The 23,974-nt window shown below is 40.0% G+C and overlaps 1 protein-coding gene across 1 annotated transcript in view; it reads left to right on the top strand.

Annotated features, from left to right (window-relative positions):
• MGAT4B (alpha-1,3-mannosyl-glycoprotein 4-beta-N-acetylglucosaminyltransferase B) overlaps window positions 1-15,835 on the top strand; it is a 661,259-nt gene extending 645,424 nt beyond the window's left edge. Inside the window, exons 13-15 of the mRNA XM_089654506.1 lie at window positions 5,865-5,952; window positions 7,895-8,007; window positions 14,694-15,835. Coding sequence (XP_089510632.1) covers window positions 5,865-5,952; window positions 7,895-8,007; window positions 14,694-14,717 — 225 coding nt within the window. The 3' untranslated portion in view covers window positions 14,718-15,835. The remainder of the gene's footprint in view (window positions 1-5,864; window positions 5,953-7,894; window positions 8,008-14,693) is intronic.
• The last annotated feature ends 8,139 nt before the right edge of the window (window positions 15,836-23,974 follow it).

Raw genomic sequence — 23,974 nt, forward strand, 5'->3', positions numbered from 1 at the left:
CCCCCATCATCAGTGTCCCTTCATCTGTAGCCAACCACCAGTGCCCCTTCATCTGACCCCCACCATTAGTGCGCCCTCATCTGGCCCCCTCATCTGACCCCCACTATTAGTGCCCCCTTATTTGTTCTCTGCCATCAGTGTCCTGTTCATCTGTCCCCCACCATTAGTGCCCACTTATCTATCCTCTACCATTACTGCCCACTCACCTGTCCCCGCCATCAGTGTCAGCAACATCCCCCCCCCCCTTCCACCATCACTGACCCAAGTAGCAAGATAATCCCAGCCAGCATCTGACAGGAGGGAAGCTAGGCGGGCAGTACAGAGACAGGGCACGGCTCTACTTCCCCTCCCACTTCCTGTCACATGTGAGGCATGCAGAGCAGTGTTGTCCATTTTGCCTATGATCCAATGCAAAGCTGTGAGGGAAAACTGCGGACATGCTGCATAATCCCGCACAGCTCCACACTGGACATCACACCTCCGTTTTGGTGTGAAGGAGACACATAGGAAACCATTGTTTGCTGTGTGGCTTGTACAGACCTGCGGTTTTCTGCAACAGAAAGTTGCAGGTCTCTGCAGATGGTGTGAATGAGCCCTACAACTGAAAAATCGGGTAACCCTTTAGCTGCCAGGCCCTGCGCACCACTTTAAACCTCAGGTGGCCAAACTGTTTTTGCAATTTTCTTCTTCACTTACAACTTTCAGAGTTTGCAAAAGACCCTCCACACCATACATTTTGTGAAAGCACAGGATCGGTAGAATCAAAGGCTGGTGCTACAGATTTTGTAGATCTCGTGATATTTGCATAAATGTTATCAAAATCGATATTTTCAATAAAAATACACTACAACCCAGACCAATCACATGTACTCCAATGCAGTTCCTGTTCCATGATATGCTTTCTTCTGTTAAATTATATAGGAATAGCATCACCCCTCATTTGTTAAATGCGACGAAGAGCCTGATTCCATGGAAGCAGGCCATTTGCTACACAGTAGCTGACTGGAGGCAGGAGGTGGAAGTGGAATGCTGGATACACATGATTAAGAACCGACTTGATACATTTAGGGGTGTGTGGATGGGCTGGATGTAATACTCTTATGAGATCCCAGATGATCGAGAGTCTGCTTATCTGGGTAGCTTGCCTATTTTACGACCCCTAAAACATAGTGTATGTAAGTCCCCCTTTTTCTTTTTTTCCTTTTTTCTACATAATCAACTTTGTAGGCCTTGTTATAAACAACCCAGGTTATTTTTTCCTTTTCTTAGTAATCTAACTTGCAACACACAATGTCTACCCACATGGATAGTATTCCACTAGAATTTTATTATGTCTAGATTTCCCCCGGAATACTTTCCTTAACCACTTGAGCACCTGAGGATTTACCCCCCTTAATGACCAGGCCTTTTTTTGCTGTTTGGCACTGCACTAATTCAAATGATAATTGCGCGGTCATGCAATGCTGTACCCAAACGAAATTTACGTCCTTTTTTTTACACAAATAGAGCTTTCTTTTGGTGGTATTTGATCACCTGTGCGCTTTTTATTTTTTGTGCTATAAACAAAAAAACCACGAAAATTTTTTAAAAAAACAATATTTTCTACTTTCAGCTATAAAAAATATATCGTAAACTCAAAGTTAGTCATAAATTTAAGCCAAAATGTATTCTGCTACATGTTTTTGGTAAAAAAAAATCCCGTGCATTAGCGGGCAAACTGGCGCTATCTGGGAGGGGCGCTAACACTATCGGAAGTCACCAGTGACACTAATACAGTGATCAGTAAAAATCTGTTCACTGTAATCAATGACACTGGTGACAGGGCAGTGAAGGGGTTAACTGGGAGGGGGAGGGGGGCGATCAAGGGGTTAAATGGGATTTCTGGTGCACTAGCGGGCAAACTGGCGCTATCTGGGAGGGGCGCTAACACTATCGGAAGTCGCCAGCAACACTGATACAGTGATCAGTAAAAATCTGTTCACTGATCAATGACACTGGTGATAGGGCAGTGAAGGGGTTAACTGGGGGGGGGGGGAGATTACGGGGTTAAATGGGATTACTGGTGTACTAGCGGGCAATCTGGCGCTATCTGGGAGGGGCGCTAACACTATCGGAATTCGCCAGCGACACTGATACAGTGATCAGTAAAAATTGGTTCACTGATTGGTGACAGGGCAGTGAAGGGGTTAACGTGGGGGCGATCAAGGGGCTAAACGGGATTACTGGTGTACTGCGGGCAAACTGGCGCTATCTGGGAGGGGCGCTATCTCTATCGGAAGTCGCCAGCGACACTGATACAGTGATCAGTAAAAATCGCTTCACTGATCAGTGACACTGGTGACAGGGCAGTGAAGGGGTTAACTGGGGGGGGGGGGCGATCAGGGGGTTAAATGTGTCCTAGGTGTGTTCTAACTGTTAGTGTAGTGCTTTGTACTCACTTTTACTGTGTCTTCTTCTCTGTCTGGAACGGAATGTGTCCAGGCAGAGAAGAATGACATCATATCCTGTCCTGTGTAAATGTCAACACAGGACAGGATAGGACAGGGACCGATCATCTGATTTCAGCCAGACATCACTGGCTGAAATCTAATGATTGATCCCTCCGGGATCGAATGGTGTCACCCGCGGGTCGGCGGGAGCGCGCGCGCGCCCCCTGCCGGCGAGAACAGCGGGAGCGCGGAACCCGTTTTAAAACGTGGTTTTGCGCCTGAGTGCCGCCCTGCACACGTGTATATATATATATATATACAGTGGCAGGGCGGCAAGCGGTTAAAGTGGAATTCCACTCTCTAAATCAACATGGACTATTTCTAATCCTTATGCTTCTAGCATTAGTAAATAAATAGGAAAGTAGATATTTCCATGTTTTAAAATTTTTTTTGCATCCCTTCATTTTGGGGTTTCCATGCCTAGGCAAATGATGTCATACATCCCAGGAGTCTTCAGAAGGGGAGGGAGGGTTCTCAGCTCAGCCAATGTCTGAGCTAAGGACAGATCGATTCTGGCTTTACACCACCATGCCAGCCACTTATTGTTCTGATTACTTGAAATGTTAACATTATGCACTGATGTACTTCTGGAATTTGTTTTGCAATACTTGCCTTTTTCCCTGTATTTGTGTATTGTAAAAACCATAATAAAAATTATTTTAAAAAAATACTAAAATCATTATTCGAGCTGACACATACAGCATAACTTACACTACTAAATCTAAAAGCTAAAATTGTATGGGTAATAAATAACATTGCTTCAGTGCTTGTGCACAATGCATACCACCACACCATAACGTGCATAGGCCTTTAGTGTGTTGCTGCACCATGCCCAGGAGCCATAGGTGTTTGCATATAGCTGTGGACAGCAGCCTGTTCAAATCAATGACAGGCTGTCAGACACTGTGGCTGTATGCATGTAACCTCACATCCAAGTGCTTGCATGCATATAGTGATGCATGAACAACCCTGTTTGCATCTAGGATGGGCAGGCTGCTGTACGTAAACATCTCTGGCTCCTTGGTGCAGAAGTATGCTCTGTGTGTGAATTAGTTTTTGGGGCACATGCACACAGGCACTGTGACCCATACAGAATGAATAAGTGGCTTGTTTATCTGCTTCCCGATTGCCCTATAGCAGAAATACTGCTACAGGGCGGTACGGGTGCGCAAAATCACGTGTATATATACATGATTTTGCATATCCGGGTAGGGCGTGCGCTCCTTTCATGGCCGCGGCTGTCAATCATTTGGGTGCAGTGTTGTATGACCGCATAATTGTCAGTGAAAGTAACGTAGTGCAAAAAGTGGCCTGGTCAGAAGGGGGGTAAATCCTCTGGAGGTCAAGTGGTTATTTGGCTACCTTTGTTACTCTATGGGAATGCAGCGGCTGTACGAACACAGCTTCAGGTCCTAATTTGGTGGCATGCAGGTGAGCAACCCCAAACAGAAAGTGTGCATTAACTGTCACTCACCTGCACATGCATGCCTGTCAAATTAGGACCTGTGGCTGTGCCCACAGGCCACATTACCCCTGCTACAAGATTTCACTCTACTTGCAGCAACTCTGTGATGCAGAGCTTCTGTGTGTGTGTGTGGGGGGGGGGGGGGGACTGATGTAAAATGGGGAACTTCTGATGAAGGGAAGACTCTGTTGTGATGGGGGGGCTTTGATGTGAAAGGGGGACTGTGATTTCAAGAAGGGGCCTCTGATGCGAATGGAAGACTAGGATGTGATGAGGGGCAGTCTCCGATGCGAAAGGGGGGATTTCTGCATCAGGGAAATCACATTTTTTATGAATAGCAGTGATTAACGGTGATAAACAGTTTGTCAGATGCTGATCACAGATTATCTTTTGTTCAGTTTAAAAGAGGGGGGAATGCAGATGACATAACACATACTGGCTTGGCCAGCTGGAAGAATTTCTGTGCCACCATATGCCTTATATCAGTGGCAGCGAAAGGGTTATTGTATTAGTATGAATGTAGTTGTATTACAGTGTTTGTAGATTAAAACCATTTTTATTTTGTGTTTACTTAATCTTAACTGTACATGTATAGTTTGAACTTTTAAATTGTATCTATGGTTAAAATGTAAAATCATATATTCATTTCCACATTGTATTTCAATTATTTCTGTCCTATTTATCTGATTGATCTTGAAGTTTGTAAATGTATTTTGTGAAGATCGCACACATTTACTTCTTTCAGTTCTGCAACGTATTTACTATGCCCTGTAAGTAGGCACTACTGTGTCACACATTTCACAGAGCCTGCCTGGGAGGAGGGGTTTCAGTAGGCGGAGTCAGTATAGGAATCACTGCTTGCAGGCAGCAAGGTACTATGGGACATATGGTCAATATAATTTGAAAGTAAACAGTAGAGGAAAATCTGCAAAGCATGCAGGCAATCCAGGAAGTTGTTGAAAGATGGCCAGCAGACAGGCAGAACTCCAACATGAAAGGAGAATTTTAAAATACACTTATTTGTATTACTACTACAATACTGATGTTCTATATGTTAGTTGTTATATAGATGTAAAATTAAAGTGTATGCTGTGACTATACATTTCCTTTAATAATGCATGCAAATTTTGTCATTTTATGCAGCAATAATGCAGTAGACCTATGTATTAAAACTGACCTTATTTGAAATCGTTAGCCATATTATTCTTGACAGGATATAAACCAAAATTACTTGATAATAATAATTAGCTACATACAATTAAAGAATATAAAATGAGTAAATTCCATTCGAAGTTGAAAATACCGTCCCAAAAGGCATACAGCCATGGTCATGCTTCCTTGAATACCCAGTCCGTTTAATCTGGCAATTCCAAAATGCATCTTCTACCGATAGATCATCTGCCCACTTCCTCTACTTTATTTGCCTATGCTTTTCTCTATATCTTTCTGCAATGCCAGGTGCTTGTTCCCTCTGACACTCTGAAGAGTTACAGGAGGGGAGGCAATCCCCCTTCCTCCTTCGTATTTGTAGCCACATTGAGAGTGAAGACCCTAGACAAGTGCCTAACTTGGGCTCATAAGGAAGCAGAAGAAAATGCACACCCAACTCCCCACCCCCTCGTATGTTTGCCTATTTCTTTCAATACAAGCTTCCTACTTGCTTAAATCAGTTTTTGTATTTTAAAACTATTACAGGGCCTTCCACAATCCTCACTCTCTCATTATTATCATACAGCCTGTTGTTGCCTTTTCACCAACTGGTGTTGGAGAAAGGCAAGGAAACATTTAGCCAGAACTCCATATACCTAATGGCACCATGAGTTGGGTGGTTATGCATGTCCATGGATCTTAACCAGAGTCCCTACTGTCTATTCTATTATCATCTTTTTTTTCCTTTAATCCCATTTTAGAGCCTCCAGTCTGACAAAGAAGCTTTACATGAAGGTAGGGGTAAGCCGTCTAAATATCACAGAACACCAGATGGATACTTTCAAATAGGTGAGCAACTGACTAGTTCCATATTAGTAATGCATTGTGTGAGTATAACAGACTTGCTCTTCGTAAGTAATTGCATACATATCATATTATATGAAATCAGGCCGTTTTGATGCATTATTTGTAGTTCTCTTACTTAGCCCCTTCTCATAACTGTAAAACTAATATTGTGATTTTTACACCTTTTGACTGCCAAATATTTCTTCATCTTTGCAATGGTGCAAGTGTGCTGAGACTAGTGGCACATTGCCAATTGGGAGAACAAACTGTGGACAACTGACCCTAAGTTTCTAGTCTGACTAGTAATATTTTATCCAACTGAGGTACTTAGGGGGTTATCATATGTGTATATATGTATATACACAGAATATAACTGGTTACTAACATATATAGGTAGAGTTGATCCAAGGAATATCTGATTGCCTCTCGGGGGATCAGGAAGGAATTTTTTTCCCATGCAGGAACAAATTGGATCATTCTTTGCTGGTTTTTTTGCCTTCCTCTGGATCAACTGTGGGTATAGGATTATCTTTTTTTTTTTTGTTGAATTGGATGGACTTTTTTCAGCCAGACTAATTATGTAACTATATATGTGTGATTTAAAATGCCATAGGTAGTCTCATCATTGTTCTAGCCTTTTGAAAGTGCTATTTTAAAATAAAATGCATGCTTACATTTTTGGATACTTTAAAGGATTAACCTTTAAAAACTGTTATTGGAGTTTGGGGTAAAGGGGATGAATTGTTTAGTTTCTTTTATATCTGTTTAGGGCTAATTTAAACATCCATGAATAAAGTAAAATCACTTCTGTAGGGGGCCAAATCATTGGGAAACGTTTGGCTCTTCCTAGTGATGTTTTCTATATATTTAAAAAACGTTGGTAATTAACCAGCATACATACATGATAAAATATAAACAATGGGTTGAATGATCATTTAAGGTGGGACTGTGTTGGAATAGCCACCCAACACAGTCCCTCCGCATGACAAGGCAAAATGCCATGCATCCTGTGTACCCAGTTCACACCACTGCATTGCTGTGGTGGGTGGGCAGTGCGTGCAGTGCAAGACAGTCACAACAGGGACCCATTTGTTATCATCTATAGCCCTGGTGCCCAAGCTGCAGCCCGAGGGCCACATGTGACCTTTATTGTTGGAGATACGACCATCAGGCCCTAGCAGTCAGTAGTGGGTACATTTACTTGTTTAGGGGCCTTAAACAACAGTAATCTCTAGCAGTTTCATGTAACATGTCCCTAGTCTCTGCCAGACTTGTACTAACTAAGTCTTCAGCTACTCATGCAGAACAGTCTCTGATCATATCATCTAGTAAATCTATGACAGTCTTCTGTAGCATTACATATAATGAGCATTATACAGGGCCCTTTGGAGGTCAGAGGATACAATTGTACCCCCTATACCTTGTAAGTTAACATCCACTGTTCTATAGCCTTGGGCCCACTCTTCTTGCATATGGCCAACTCTGCCCTACATACCGTACTTTGCCTAGATGCATAGGTATCACTGTTGGACATGACATTGATTAGTTGCCCTGAAAACAGATGAAAATTGTTTTATCATATTTTTGTATAGTAACTGTAGCAACTACCCCAGTATTCAGGACTGAATTTAGAAGTGCAAAAAAGCTCTTTCAACTTTAATTTTGTTGCTGGTACCACCAGCCCACTACCACTGTAAATAGGTTGTGGTAGAAGCGATGTTCATTTAGAGAGAGTGATAGCGAGAGTGAGAGTGAGAGTGATAGCATGAAAATGTGAATCTTAAAAGAGACTTGGCACCTAAATTGTTTAAAATGTCAAACTCAGTGGGGCTAGAAAAATCAGTAGCTAAAGTAGGAACCTCTTTTATCTCAATTAACTTTATATTTTCATGTAAGTTTTGTTTTATGATCTGCTTGCTTTGTTAATCACATGCTACTTTGCTAGGTTCATTCAACAAGGGCATAGCAGAAGGAGAAGTGGAACCTTCTTTTGGACCACTTGAAGCACTACGCCTTTCCATTCAAACAGATTCTCCTGTATGGGTTATTTTGAGTGAGGTATGTAGCATTTACTTGAACAAAAGTGCAAGTTTGAAGGTTGGTCTGTGTCATTGAGAGAATGTGCCTAATGCTGTTGTTGCCTATGCAGTCTGTTCCAGCTTCCTGGTACTTTAAACAATTTGTTTGTGCCAGATTGCACCAAAATAAGTATGTGCATGACAGAATGGACTGGCAGCTGCTTAGGCTGTAATATATTGTATGACAGTACCACATATGGTAAGAGCTGCTGTGTCTTGGCAGCAGTACTAGAGACTTGTATAGAATGAGTCAGTCATACTGTAGGTCCGCCATTTAGGAGAAGCCTATTTTTTTCAATGAATACAAGGCATCCTCTGGTTGGCTGAGGTGGAGATTTTGATTCCATCCACTCACTTCTCCATCTCAGCTAATCAGAGGAAGCTTTGTATTCATTGAAAAAATAAAAGGCCTCTTCTAAATGGAAGAGATTTGGTATGATTGACTCTCTATCCAGCAAAAAAGTGAAGTTTCTGGTACTGCTGGAGGAACACAGGCTGCTTACTATACATAGCACAAGCTACTACAGTATATTACAGCCTTAAGCAGCAGGCAGTATTTTCTGACAAGAAAAGATTCCTTTTAGTCCAGGCTGGCCCAAACCATTCATTTAAAGTGTCAGGAAACGCATAATTTACTGTTAATCAGAACAGTTTGGTTTTTTTACTGTCCATCACTATACTAGCCTCCTTGTTGTCTCAGTGCTCCATTCAATCCACTGTTCTCCTTGAAGTAATTTCCCTTTATAATTGAGAAATTCACTGTCACTGACAAATGTGGGTCAGGAAGTGAATAGCAATACCAGCCAGGATCTGGTCACTGACTGGACTTCTCAGAGCTATAGGAATGTAACCCAAGGGCCACATGTGACCTTTGGTGATTGAAATGTGGCCTGGGCCCCAGCAGTCAGAAGTGGGTTCCATTACCTCCTGCTGCTGTCAGTCACAACTAGTGAGGAGGGAGCAGGGGTGGGGCTGAGCCTCGTTCTGTGTGTCTTATAGACGGGAGCGGGAGTGAGCATGCACGAGTGCCCCCATAGCAAACAGCTTGCTATGGGGGCATTCAGCAGGGGGGAGGAGTCCAGAGTGCCGACGGGGGACCCAAGAAGAGGAGGATTGGGGCTGCTCTTGCAAACCCTTTCATAGAGCTGGTAAGCATGACATGTTTGTTATTTTTTTTAAAATAAGCCTTTAATATGACTTTAAGCTCTTACCCATTAGTGAACATCATGTAGCTACACTGGGAAAAAAATTATCCCATGCTTTCTTTGGGCTTGGTGCACTAGATAAAGATCCAAAGATAAAACTTTCCATGGATATATTTTTATGTGCACAGCATAGCTTTATAGTTATGATTCATTATTTGCATGTAGATTGTTTTTCATTTACAGCTGTGGATGTAAAAAAAAGCTCTTCTAATATAATTTATTGCAAATACATCTACATTTAATCATAAGAAATAGTATGTGCTGTTCATGGACACATTTTTTAATATCTTTTTTTATGCATCTCTCTGTACTGCTGCAACTAATTAAAGTATCACAGGCTAATTCCCATAACAATAAGAATTAGAAAATGTCAGTCCACAAGTTCAGCTCATTAGAATCTTAGTATGATGTATATTCTTCTATATAATACACCATTGACACTGAAAACACTTAAAAACTTACCAGATATTTATAGACCGCAGGTAAGTAAGGTTTTATAAGTATGTACCCAATTGTTGGTGCCCTGTTGTGCTGGATGCTCCTTGGTTGTGCGCTTCGCTTCAAGTACCTGCTGTGTGTCTCTGATCAGACTGGACCTTCTTCCTCTTATTCACACTCTTCTGCTAACTCCATTCTTTTGATGAAAACAGACTTCCTCTGAAGTCTCTATTTGAATGTTCTTCCAGACACCCCAGTCAGAGCAAAGGAAGGCAGAGAACACAAACCAAGAAGTGACTAAAGTGTGAATCCTTTGTAATTTATTAAAGATCGTTTTATTCCATATGAAAAGTTTGCAAAGTATTTCCATGAGGATTTTAGTTATTAAACACATCTAGTTGACAGGAAATTTCACAAACTTTTTATATGGTGATGTTCAACACTGAAGGGGCATATCTGTAAAGCAGCAATCGCCAAACATTGCAGGCAAATCAGTCTTTGTAATTTAAAATGAATACAGCTGCAGTAAAGTGTTTGGTGTACTGCGATTTTATCACCCCCCTGGACATCCACCTAACTATAGCATTACAGTCCGACAGGGCTATACACATATTTACTTCAGTTAGCAAAACTGTCAAACTCACCCATATACTGTAGGTCAAAGTGAGCACATCGCAACTGCAAGCCAAATGCTTGCTTTGCAGTGTGATATTTTTTTACAAAATCCCCCTTGGGATTAAAACACAAAGACATTCAAGAAGTGGGAGAATCACTTCCTGAATGCCTGTTAGCCACTGCTATACCACCCTCTGAAAAGCAGTCCACTGCAGATCACTTCCAGAAGGCAGTAAGCACTGCCCCTGATGTAAAAGAGCCTTAAATGTGTGGACTGGTTTAGTTTGTGACACTGTAATTAGTCATAGCAGTAGAGGCCTCTAAAAGAGATACATGTCGGATTTTGGAGCTGCCATATAGGTCTTGCAATTGTTTTTCTTTTTACTTTAGTTTGGTCATTTAGGACAACGTTTCTCAACTGGGGTGCCTCAAAGAGTCCTCAGGGGTGCCGTGGCAAAGTATAAAAAATTGCCCCAACTAAGGCAGACAGTTGCAGATTAAACATTTTCTCCTGCTGACTCAGCATCAGTCCTTTTGGTCTGTTGCTTTTTTAAACTGCCATTAGGCTGCACAAGTATTATGTACAGGTGCGGGCTGTCCATCCGTGTCCTGCTAACCAATGACCTCAAGGGCTTGTCATATTACTGGGACCATTGCAGAGAGGTGCTTTCTGGGAACTCTTCTGCCTGGTTGTGTACTCTGGTGTGTCTGTTTAAGGAGGCCACGCACTGTGAGTGAAAGCCTGGGAGAAGGCTGGCAGGCTGCATATGAGCTCCTCTGAGCTCTTGCAGGTACAAGGCTGATTGCTGGAATGGATAGTAGAGCACAATTGATTTTCATCTTGTACAGTTTTGTGTGTGTGTAGGATTTATTTTATTTTTTTTATTAACCTGAACATTACTTGGAAAGTTTATTTATATTAAGCCTTAACAGCTTTTGCTTGGACTTTGAATTTTGTATGTTTCAATTTATTTTTCTATATTTATGTTGTGAACTTTATGTTTATAACTACTGAACTCTGAACAAAGACTTCTCTGCCTTACAAACTGCTGAACTTTGCATTACAAAGTACTTAACTCTGAACTCTGCATTACAAATGCAGGAACTCTGTGTTACAAAATACTGAATTCTGAACTCTGCGTTACAAACTACTGAACTCTGTGTTCAGAGTTCAGTAGTTTGCAATGTAGAATTCAGTAATTGGTAACGCAAAGTTCAGAGTTCCAAGTACAAATTACTGAACTATGTACAGTTGTGTTCAAAATAATAGCAGTCAGACATCACTAACCTGATCAATCACTGTTTTTGGAAGAAATTATATTTCTACATGGCAAATAATTTACTAGCAGGTGTAGTAGAGTAATAGAAATCCAACAGACCCAACAGTCATGACATGTATGCTGCTGATTCTGTGTAATTGAATCACTAATTGAAAGGGGCCTGTTCAAAATAATAGCAGTGTGGAGTTCTATTAGTGAGGTCATTCATTCTTTGAAAAACAGGTGGCAATTATTGCCCTTATTTAAGGAAGGAAGGCAGCAAATGTTGAACATGCTGGTTACAGTGCATTTCACTCTGAAATTCTGAGGAAAATGGTTCGTTCCAGACATTGTTCAGAAGAACAGCGTACCTTGATTAAAAAGTTGATTGGAGAGGGGAAAACATATAAAGAAGTGCTGAAAATGATAGGCTGCTCAGCTAAAATGATCGCAAATGCTTTTAAATGGCAACCAAAACCTGAAAGACGTGGAAGAAAGCGAAAAACTACCATTCAAATGGATAGAAGAATAGCCAAATAGGCAAGGACTCAGCCAACAATCAGCTCCAGGAAGAGCAAAGAAGGTCTAAAGTTACCTGTGAGTACTGTTACAATTAGAAGACGCCTATGTGAAGCCAAGCTATCTGCAAGAAGCCCCCGCAAAGTCCCACTGTTGAAAAAAAGACGTGCTGAAGAGGTTACAATTTGCCAAAGAGCACATTGACTGGCCTAAAGAGAAATGGCGCAACATTTTGTGGACTGATGAAAGTAAGATTGTTCTTTTTGGGTCTAGTGGCCGGAGACAGTTTGTCAGACGACCCCCAAAGACTGAATTCAAGCCACAGTACACTGTGAAGACAGTGAAGCATGGTTGCGCAAGCATCATGATATGGGAATGTTTCTCATACTACGGTGTGGGCCTATTTATCGCATACCAGGGATCATGGATCAGTTTGAATACATCAGAATACTTGAAGAGGTCATACTGCCTTATGCTGAAAAGGAAATGCCCTTGAAATGGGTGTTCCAGCAAGACAACGACCCCAAACACACCAGTAAACGTGCAACATCTCAGTTCCAGACCAACAAGATTGACGTTATGGAGTGGCCAGCCCAATCCCCGGATTTTAATCCAATAGAAAACTTGTGGGGTGACATCAAAAATGCACTTTCTGAGGCAAAACCAAGAAATAGAGAAGAACTGTGGAATGTAGTCCAATCATCCTTGGCTGGAATACCTGTTCACAGGTGCCAGAAGTTGGTTGTCTCCATGCAACACAGATGTACAGCAGTTCTCAGAAACAGTGCTTATACAACTAAATATTCATTAAGTGATTCAAAGGAAAGCAAAATCTTCAAACATTTTTCAGTTTATATAGTGAATGTTTAAGTTTGTAAAGAAGAATACAAACACTGCTATTTTTTTGAACAGTCTAATATTCACTTTTCTTCAATTTTTTTAGAGGAACAACACAAATCTGATATATTTTTCTTCATGTTTTGATTTGGAATAGAATGTGTAGTGTTCCCAATGCATTTATGTGTATGGAAATAAAAGCTATTAGAAGGATTTTGAGCTTTATTCACTTTTTTCAACACACAGCTATTATTTTGAACACAACTGTACGTCGAGTTCAGTGGTTTGTAAGGCTGAGTTGTCTGCGTCACAAACTAATGATATCTGACCGCTACATTACAAACTACTGAATGCTACGTTACAAACGGTTTATATTTTTGACTGGTTTGCCCTGGGATGCTGCCAAATTTTAAGGGTGCTTTGGCTGAAAAAAGTTTGAAAATCATTGATAATAATCATTTTGTATTGCTTTTCTGGACATTTGTATACAAAATTATTTAAGTGAGTAGAAGGGAGGAAAGGTTCTTCACCTTATGATTGTCTAGTGCTTTATCAAAAATGTTAGCAATGCAGTTAAAAAAAAAAGTTTGAAAAAATTTATAATACTAAAAAAAAGTATGTAAACCATGATTGCACTGTACATGTGAAGTATTGCTACAAACGGCAGAGTGATAGAAATAATTCCAGGACCAGAGCTCACAGTTAACTCTAAACTGATGATTAGTGAAAGGTTTTAAAGCATCACCTATGAAGATTTTTTGGTACCATAGTTTTTCGCAATATCATGGGCCTACACAATTTCAAGACTTGACATGTTTGGTATCTATTTACCTCATCTGTTATCTTTTACCAAAAAATGGGTATTATATTGTGTTTGTGTGCACTAAAATTCATCACGTTATATTTTTTCCTGAAAATATGTATTTGATATACATTACAGTTGCGCAAATATTGTGCAATGTAAAAACAAAATGCAACTGCTATCTTTTTGTTCTACAACACCTCTGCTTTCAGAAAATAATGCTCTGGATGGTTTAGGCCACTTTTATGGCCACTAATGCAGATTTTTGCATGTGTTCAAAAAATGAAGAAGAGCAGAAGTGGTTATACACTGTAGATGGGGGGAAGACCCAGGAAAAATATTGATGAGTCGAGCTGAATTCTGATTTGTGAAAGAGTATGTAAGATATGTTCCACTTCCACTGCCAAAATGGCTTAATCTTAGGACAAGTCTAAGTCACCTATTTTTCACTTTGAGTTGATATTCTATGTTCATTAAATGTACAGTGTTGCCGATTTGGTTTACTGATGTTTTCATTAAATAATTTGTAAGAAGAAAAAAAGTTTTAAAATATATAAACTTAACACTCCGGTCGCATTGGGTAAGACTTGGCATGCAATTTGCATGCCATGCGACTTGCAAAATGTATGCCAAGTCGCACCCTATTGTCCACAATTACAGCGGTCATATCGGTGCGGTTCTGACTTGGTCAGAGCCGCACTGATTTCTAAAGTAGTACATGCACTACTTTGGTGTGATTTGTATAGACAGCTGTGTCAGATGTCTTGCAAATCAAACCTGAAATCGGCATGTCCCCCGACATTGAAATCATGCAAATTCACTGTAAGACTCACGATTTCAAAGTTGGGCTTGATGTGACCCGTGGTGTTAAGTAATAAAATTTATGCCACATCTCTTTAAACAAAAAGTACAGTAGCTGGAAGACTTTGTGTTTAGTATCATGTTTGATCTTTGTTAGTAATCACTTTTTGTTATACCTTCCCACAAACAGATATTTATTAAAAAAGCAGACTGATCTATTATGGACCAAGATGTCACGTGCTGCTCTGCCCTTGTTTCTCTATCATTGGAGAACCACACAAGGTCAGTATTGGACAGAAGCATACATATTTGCCACATTATCCCAAGTGCAACAGGAGAAGCACTGAACTGGTTTCTGTCAAGACTTCCAGAATGCTGTGCTGCTTATGAAGGTGCAGCTGTCTTCTCCTATGCCACTTACCTCCACTTCCTCCAACAGTGATGAGTATAATCCCGGGAAGACCGAAAACAAAATTGATGGCCCGCTTTTTTCTTTGAGAGTGGATTTTATAAAATAGTTCTCCTCCTTGGAAAGCACAAAACTAGTAAACTTTGGACACCAAAGCATTGCTTTCTGCATTGGATATATATGTGGAAATGTTCTCATGTGGCGATGGATCAAGGGGAGTGTGGAAACACTTGTTTAAAAGAAGTTTTTCCCTAAAACAGTTTTGGTGTCTGACTTTTTTTTGGACCCTTCCAGCACTGAGGTAGTTCATGGCCTTTTGTTATATATTTGCTGTGAGCAATTTAGACTACTTTGTTGTTCAGTTCTTTTGTTTGTTTGTTTTGATTTTTTCAACAACCTGTACCATTGAGTTGGGATAAGCAACAGGCCAGAGAAAGTGTTGTTTTTGACATTTAATGCCATGGATGTGGTAAAGGGACACTAAACCTAAAATGCAAATCTTTTTTTAAACAACGTATGTAAACATTTGCAGATACCTGTGAAAAACTGGTGAAGGCTGGTAAAGTAAATTTATTGTAGTTCCGTTCTATTAACAAACACTAAGATTTATATTTTTTAATTTGCCTGTCCCAGACTGTAATGGTTGATATTGTTAGATATTAAGATGTACTTAGACCAACTTGTACTGGGCTATTTATTTTTTTCATATTAACATACATCAAGATATGCTATATATGTTTAGTAATGGATTTTTATGAAAGCCAGTTTGTATTTTCAGGTTTAGTGACCATTTATTAAGTCCTGTGATTCAAGTTATGACAAATGTCTAATGTAATTTCTTGGTTTGTCTCTAGGCTAGCTTTTTCCATGAACTAGCTCAGCTCTAAGCTCAGAATTAAACCTGCTATGTCCATTCTACTTAACACTCCTGTAAGTGTGTGCATTGAATAAATAAAGCTGAACTCTAGGTAACATACAGGTGAAACTCGAAAAATTTGAATATCGTGCAAAAGTTCATTTATTTCAGTAATGCAACTTAAATGGTGAAAGTAATATATGAGATAGACTCATCATATGCAAAGCAAGATAGTTCAAGCTGTGATTTGTCATAATTGTGATGATTATGGCTTACAGCTCATGAAAACCCCAAATCCACAATCTCAGAAAATTAGAATATTACATGCAATCAATAAAACAAGGATTGTACATAGAACAATATCGGCATGGAAGCTATCAGCCTGTGGCACTGCTGAGGTGATATGGAAGACCAGGATGCTTCAATAGTGGCCTTCAGCTCTTCTGCATTGTTCTGTCTCATGTCTCTCATCTTTCTCTTGGCAATGCCCCATAGATTCTCTATGGGGTTCAGGTCAGGCGAGTTTGCTGGCCAATCAAGCACAGTAATCCCACGGTCATTGAACCAGGTTTTGGCAGTGTGGACAGGTGCCAAGTCCTGCTGGAAAATGAAGTCGGCATCCCCATATAGCTTGTCTGTGGAAGGAAGCATGAAGTGCTCCAAAATCTCCTGGTAGACGGCTGCGTTGACCCTGGACTTAATGAAGCACTATGGACCAACACCAGCAGATGACATGGCTCCCCAAATCAACACAGACTGTGGAAACTTCACACTGGACTTCAAGCATCTTGCAGTGTGTGCCTCTCCATTCTTCCTCCATACTCTGGGTCCTTGGTTTCCAAATGAGATGCAAAAGTTGCTCTCATCAGAAAAGAGGACTTTGGACCACTGAGCAACAGATGAGGTCTGTTTTTCTTTAGCCCAGGTAAGACGCTTCTGACGTTGTTTGTTGTTCAGGAGCGGCTTGACAAGAGGAATATGACATTTGAAGCCCATGTCCAGGATCCATCTGTGTCTGATGGCTCTAAAAGCACTGACTCCAGCCTCAGTCCACTCCTTGTGAAAGTCCCCAACACTTTTGAGTGGCCTTTTCCTGACAATCCTCTACAGGCTGCGGTCATCCCTGCTGCTTGTGCACCTTTTTCTTTCACACTTTTCCCTTCCACATAACTTTCTATTAATGTGCTTTGATACAGCTTTTTTGCAATTACCTTTTGAGGCTTTCCCTCCTTATGGAGGGTGTCAATGATGGTTTTCTGAACAACTGTCAGGTCAGCAGTCTTTCCCATGATTGTGATTCCTACTGAACCAGACTGAGAGACCATTTAAAGGCTCAGGAACCCTTTGCTGGTGTTATGGCTTAATTAGCTGATTAGAGTGGGACACTTTGAACCGAGAATATTGCACCTTTTCACAATATTCTAATTTTCTGAGATTGTGGATTTGGGGTTTTCATGAGCTGTAAGCCATAATCATCATAATTATGACAAATAATGGCTTGAACTATCTTGCTTTGCATGTAATGAGTCTATCTCATATATTGGTTTCACCTTTTAAGTTGCATTACTGAAATAAATGAACTGTTGCACAATATTCTAATTTTTTGAGTTTCACCTGTACATGCTTAGCATATTACTTGTCAAAGGATTTGTGTTTCTCGCCAGCCAGTGATTTACACACACCGGCCACATTGCAGAGCCATGCAGATGAAGAACTTGGTAGAGCACATCCTGTGTCACTTCTGTTGCTCCCGCTTATTCACTGAATCATTACCATCACCTCTGTCCAATTAGCCGGGAGCTGATCCAGGACGAAGGAAAGCTGAATCAGGAAGATTGCTCACGGAGTGATCTTTGTAGGTGTGTAGTGTGGTAGTGATAACAACATAGTAATAAATCATTTGACAGGTAAAATGGTATCCATATAGGTATTTTAGCTGTGCGTTTGTTTGATTTTTTTAGCTTGGGCATAGCAGGAAATCTAAACCCAACAAAAAAATGTAATGTATCACAACTTACTAGTTCTTAAATGTGGTGGCTCCATTCATTTCTATTTTTCAGGCTAAGAATATTTTTCAACAAGTACTTGTTAATCTTGCTAGAAATGGCATGCCATGGTCCCTTCCTGTGAGCTGAACTGAAAGCACTAACTAACCTTGCAAGCTATCTTCTGTAAACTGCTAATTCCCTGCACCCTTGTAATGGAGATAAAGAGTGAAAGACTTTTTTGTAGACCTGTCCTCGGATGACAACTATGGCTTTCTTAACTGCTTCCTGTCCGCCCTATAGCAGAAGTACTGCTATAGGGTGGCACGTGTGTAAAATCATGTATATATACGTGATTTTGCAGTTCCCGGGTAGGGGGCGCACGCCATTCATGAGCTCGGCTGTCACAGGGTCTTGGCTGGTGATTACTCGCTGGCGCCTGGTGATTGCTGAGCATCTCCGATGAAGGGGGAGAACTGTTTGTAAACATTCTCTCCCCTGTCAGCTCCTGCACACTGCTTTGCATAGCACACCCATGCGAAGCAGTATGCTTACAGTGAAGCACTAACACAGGGCACAATGTAAAACAGCACACAGCACACAGTTAACCTTTTGATTTCCCCACATGTTAACCTCTTCCTGCCCAGTGCCATTAGTACAGTGTCAGTGCTTTTTATTAGCACTGATCACTGTATTGGTGCCACTGGGGATGTCAATGACACCAAGCCATTCCTCCCCAGTGTCAGAATGCCCACCGCAGCCCTGCAGTCCCGGTATAAGTCACTGATCTCCACCATTACTAGTAAAAATAAATAATTAAAAAAAAATCCCAGTATACATACCTACATTTGTAAACACTATAACTTTCATGTAAACCAATTAATTTACACTTATTGGGATTTTATTTTTAGGAAAGACCTGCAGCAGAATACATTTTGGCCTAAGTTTATTCCGAAATTTGATTTTTTTTACTGGACATGTTAGCAAAAAGTAAAAAATATTGTTTTTTTTCTCAAAATTGTCGGTCTTTTTTTTATAGCACAAAAAATTAAAAACGCACAGGCGATCAAATACCACTGAAAGAAAGCTCAATTCATGGGGAAAAAAAGGACGTAAATTTCATTTGGGTGTAGCATTACATGACTGCGCAATTGTCAAAGTAACGCAGTGTCATAATGCAAAAAATGGCCTAGTCAGGAAGGGGGGTAAATCCTCTGGAGGGCAAGTGGTTAAAGCAGAAATATGCTCACCTTGGCTCCAGCAATGCTTCCCACCTGGCCACTGACATCTTTGGGCCACTGGGTTCTGGGTCTCGATCGTTGGCCAAGAAGAGACAAAGCATTAACATTTCTGCCTGTGTGCCCATCTTTAATTCTGCACTTAAGTTTCACTTTAAAAGATAAGGCTGCATGCGCACTGGCTTAAAAAAAAAACATTGCTCCTGGCGGAGTCTAGCTTTTTGTCTGTAGCAACTAATGTTATCCATGCACATTAGGTAGCCTAGAGGTGTTTTTTAAGCATTTAGAGGCAGAAAAAAAAACCCTTCTGTTTTGCAATTTTGAGAGCGTTTTTCTGTCAGAAAAAAAACACCAAATGCTAGTACAAAAACGCTCAAAATTAACGTTGTTTTCTGCCAAGAGCACTGGCTTTTTTAAGCCAGTGTGCATGGAGCCTAAAGGAGTGAGAATAGGCACCAAGGACAAGATTTGTGCTATTTTCTGGATTACCAGGTGAAAATAAAGAAAAAAATAGCTGGATAAAAGAAAACCTATGAAACCACCATATGTAAGGACTGATATATTAACATTTTTGTTTTGGGGTTTAGTTGCACTTTAGTAGGAAGGCTAAGGACATTTAAGAGATGACTAATATAGAATGGGAAAGTTCAGTTGAAAGTTAGAATGTTTTTATGGAAAGAGGTAGCTTTAGAATCTAAATTTTTGGGAAATAAAGTAAAAATCAAGATTTGATTTACACTGATTGATGCATATCATAAATTTGTTTAGGACAGCTGGTCACACTGACTTATTTTACCAGCATAATGCACCATTCCTGTTATATTCTCAATTGTTGTGGCACAAGATCTCTTATTTTGACTTTAAAATTACTTTGTTAACCCAAATATTCCAAGAAAAAAACTACTGTTTTGGATGAAAAAGAACATTCTGCAAATGTCATTGGTTCCTTTTTTTTTTGTTTCTCTGCAAAGCAAATATATTTATGTAGAAGGAATTCTTTATTTTTTCAGTTCAATGGTCATGTCTATTTTACTCTACATCGCATACCGTGAGTGCCTATGAAAAATCTCAGCAGCTCTCACATGCCAAAATATATAACCAAGATGGATAAAAACAAGATTTTACTTTATGGATTCCTATGAGAACAATCAGATGTTTTGATTGGCAAATGTTCCTCTTTCATGATTCTTTTCTTCTTTCTGGTGTGTTTTGTTTTCTTTCAAACTGTGCCAATTATCCATACAAAGTGGAGGCATGCATTTTGTGAGAACACTGGTATTTTCCCAATCAGTTCACCTGATGTTGTAGGAAGCAGTGAAGCCACTAGTTCCTAGTTAGGGCCATTAGGGGTAACGTGAGCATTTTGTCTTAGACAGGTTGTATGAAACAAAACTCCCACGGTGTCTTATTGCTTGCAGCTATCTTGATGTAGATCATAGGTAAATGGAAGACTCATCCCTATGCTTTTTCCCCCTGGGGCCGTAATAAAGCAAAAAAAAAAAAATAGCCATGATCAAAAGGGGCATGGCTTACTGCTGGAGGGCCTTTTTAAGTGCTGCACTGAACACAGAGATGTTCTTGCTGCTAATGAATTAACAGGCCTAATCCAGCCTCTCAAAATGTCTGCCTCCAGTCAAATTGTTCTTTTAAGTAAATGTTTCTGTATATTTTGATGGATGTTCAGGATTGTTCAGGAATTACCTTCTTGGAAATTTTTTTGAGATTTTTTATTTGGAAACTATTTAAAAATGCCATAAATTCCAATTTCCTCTGTTATATACACTGGGATATGTTACAGAAATTGTTGTCATTTGTATTTTTTATTGATTTCTCAAATACATCTCTAAGAAAGATAACAATAAAATTGTGCACTGTTACTATCTGGACTAGAGCTAACCTGGTTGTAATTTTAATTGAAGACAAAAATGGATAACCATTATTTTCATGTTGAATTCTTTTACAGAGTGGAGCAATAAATACTGATGTGGCTTGATTAGTTTCCAGGGAACAATCCTTTGAACAGAAAATTGATGAGGCAAACAAGAAATTGGAATGTGTTTCACAGAACAGGTCTCTTAGTAGGCTAGTTAAATATACTTAATGACTTTAAAGAGTTTAAATATCTTAGTGTATTTAAATCTGCTAGTACATCTAACACTACCACCACCACCATTGACAATGCTGTTTTCCAAAGGTGCCCCTGAGCTCCTTCATCCAGAGTGAGGGGACTCTATTACAAAAGGTGTGTTACTGGCAAGAGCATCAGCTGCAAATTGAAGGAAAAAGCCTAAAAAAAAAAGGAAAACCAATGCTGTACAGCCACCACATCTAATGATTGGTAAGCTGCAATTTATTCCATTTTTGGTTTAGGTATATATATATACACATACATACATACATACACATACAGTACTGTGCAAATGTTTTAAGCAGGTGTAAAAGAAAAGTTGGTTTTCAAGAATGCTTTCAGCAATAGAAGCATTAATAATTTATTTTTATTAATTAACAAAATGGAAAGTAAATGAATAACAGAGAAATCTAAATCAAATCAACAGCGTGAGGAAAGTACTGCCGATAACTGGCCAGTCTGAAAGGAGACATCTAGACTGATATTCAGGGCACTGATTATCAGTACCCTGATTATCAGTGGAGCCCCAAAAGTGCCCAACAGTGCTGCCAATCTGTGTCCATCAGTGCCGCCAGTCAGTGCCACATATCAGTGCTTTATATTAGTGCTGCCAATCAGTACCCATTATTGCCGCCTATCCGTGCCTCCTCACTGATGCAATGTACAGCGCTGAGTGAACTATTGGTGCTTTATAAATACTGTATAATAATAATAATGATGCACACCAGTGCTGCCTCATCAGTGCAGCCTATCTGTGTCCATCAATGCTGCCTATCTGTGCCCATCAGTGCAACCTCATCAATACACATCAGTGAAGTAGAAAAGTTACTTGTTTGCGAAATGTTACAAACTTTTTTTTCCCAAATTTTTGGTCTTTTTTGTTTGTTTAGCAAAAAAATAAAGCACCCAGTGGTAATTAAATATCACCAAAAGAAAGCTCTAGTTGTGTGAATAAAATGATACAAATGTCATATAAGTACTGTTTTGCATGACCACACAATTGTCATTCTAAGTGCAACAGCACTGAAAGCTGAAAATTGGCCTGACAGGAAGGGGGTAAAAGTGCCGAGTAGGCAAGTGGTTAATGATGTTGGGGTTGTTGTCCTGCTGCAGAATAAATTTGGGGCCACTCACACGCCTCTCAGATGGTATGGTGTGGTGGATAAGTATCTGCCTGTATTTCTCAATAATGGGGACATCATTAATCCTGACCAAATCTATAACTCCATTTGCAGAAATGGACAAACTTGAAATCTCCACCATGCTTCACTGTTGCCTGCAGACACTCATTATTGTACTGCGTTCCAGCCCTTCATGAACAAACTTAATCCTGTTACAGCCAAATATTTCAAATTTTGAGTCATCAGTTCAGAGCATCTGCTGCCATTTTTCTACACCCCATTTTCTATATTTTCATGCATAGTTGAGTTACTTAGCCTTGATTCCATGTCCTATCCACAAAAACAAGTGGAGTTATTTTGCTATCTGTGTCCCATTGGGAAGGATTCCCTTCAATTCCTGTCCAATAACCAAAACAAGAAGTGGGAAGAAATCCTTTCCTGAGGGAATACCTGCTTGTCACCAGGATCACCAGGACTATTACTTTTTCTGTTCTGGGACAACCCAAAATGTGGGATTTTTTTACTACTTTCGCTTTCAGTCATAATGGTAAACATGCCAAAAACAGAGCCTGACCAGTATTCTAGTCTTTTTCCATTCTCTTCTTCTCTCCAAATCTAAACAAAATATTTTGCCTTTAGTTATATATAAGGCCCCTTTCAGACGGGGCGAACTCCATCCAGCCGATCTGCCTGCTCAGCAGGGGATCTCTCCACTGATCCCCGCTGAGCAGGCGGATGACAGGTCCATGTCCCCTCCGCTATGCTGAGTGGACACACACACAGCCTGGTGGTTTCTATGGGGCGGTCTGATGGAAACGGAATGCCTATCCGTTTCCACCTAACTGTCATCCAATGTGCCGGATGGATGGGGAAGGGATCCCCATTTGTCTGTTTATAGACACCTATAGAGCTGACACCTGTCGCTCCATAGGGAGCTATGGATGGTCTGATCGAGTCTGCCGGAAAACTGACAGGTGGACCCGATCGGACCATCCGTGTGTAAGGGTCCTAACCGGTTGCCACCCAGCCACATTACAATTACTGAACATGTACATGACCCAGCCTGTTCCTGATTACAGGCACGCTGTGTGCTCCACTCCTGTGACCATTGTGTTCACCGGAAACAGCAGATTACCAATTACAATTACCAGGTATCATGTGATTGCTATGATTGGTCATAGCGATCACACGATAACAATTTAAACAAAATGTCACAAATCACCAGTCACTAAACTAGTCACTAATCACAAGTCACTAAACTACTCTGATGATAGGATGTAAAAAAAAAATAGTAGAATAAAAGGGAAAAATGCTTTAAAAAAAAAAAACAAAAGTTTAAAAATTTTAATAGAAAATGATTAAATTCCCCCCCGATTATCGCCACAAATGATGATGCTGTATTGAACTGGTGACAATATGTAACGTGACATTTTTAGTTCATTTCTTAATTTTCAAAAAAATTGTGACAAAAAATTGCAACTTAAAAAACTTGCCTTCCTCTTACTAAATACCTTGGACTGTCTACCTTCCAAAAAGAAGTCATTTGTACTATCCTGGCATTTTAGGGCCTCAAGAAATGAGACTGGCTGTCAATACATCAGAATTGATCAATTTTCAACTTTCACGTTTAACTTTCAAGCAGACTAAATAATATACACTGAGTTTGGTTATTTTACCAGAGAAATTTAACAGGTTACATTTTGGCATAAATTTATGAAGAAAGATTATTTATTT

The sequence above is a fragment of the Staurois parvus genome, unplaced genomic scaffold (assembly GCF_062004578.1).
Source record: "Staurois parvus isolate SC_StPar_1 unplaced genomic scaffold, SC_StPar_1.0 ptg000770l, whole genome shotgun sequence".
Lineage (NCBI taxonomy): Eukaryota > Metazoa > Chordata > Amphibia > Anura > Ranidae > Staurois > Staurois parvus.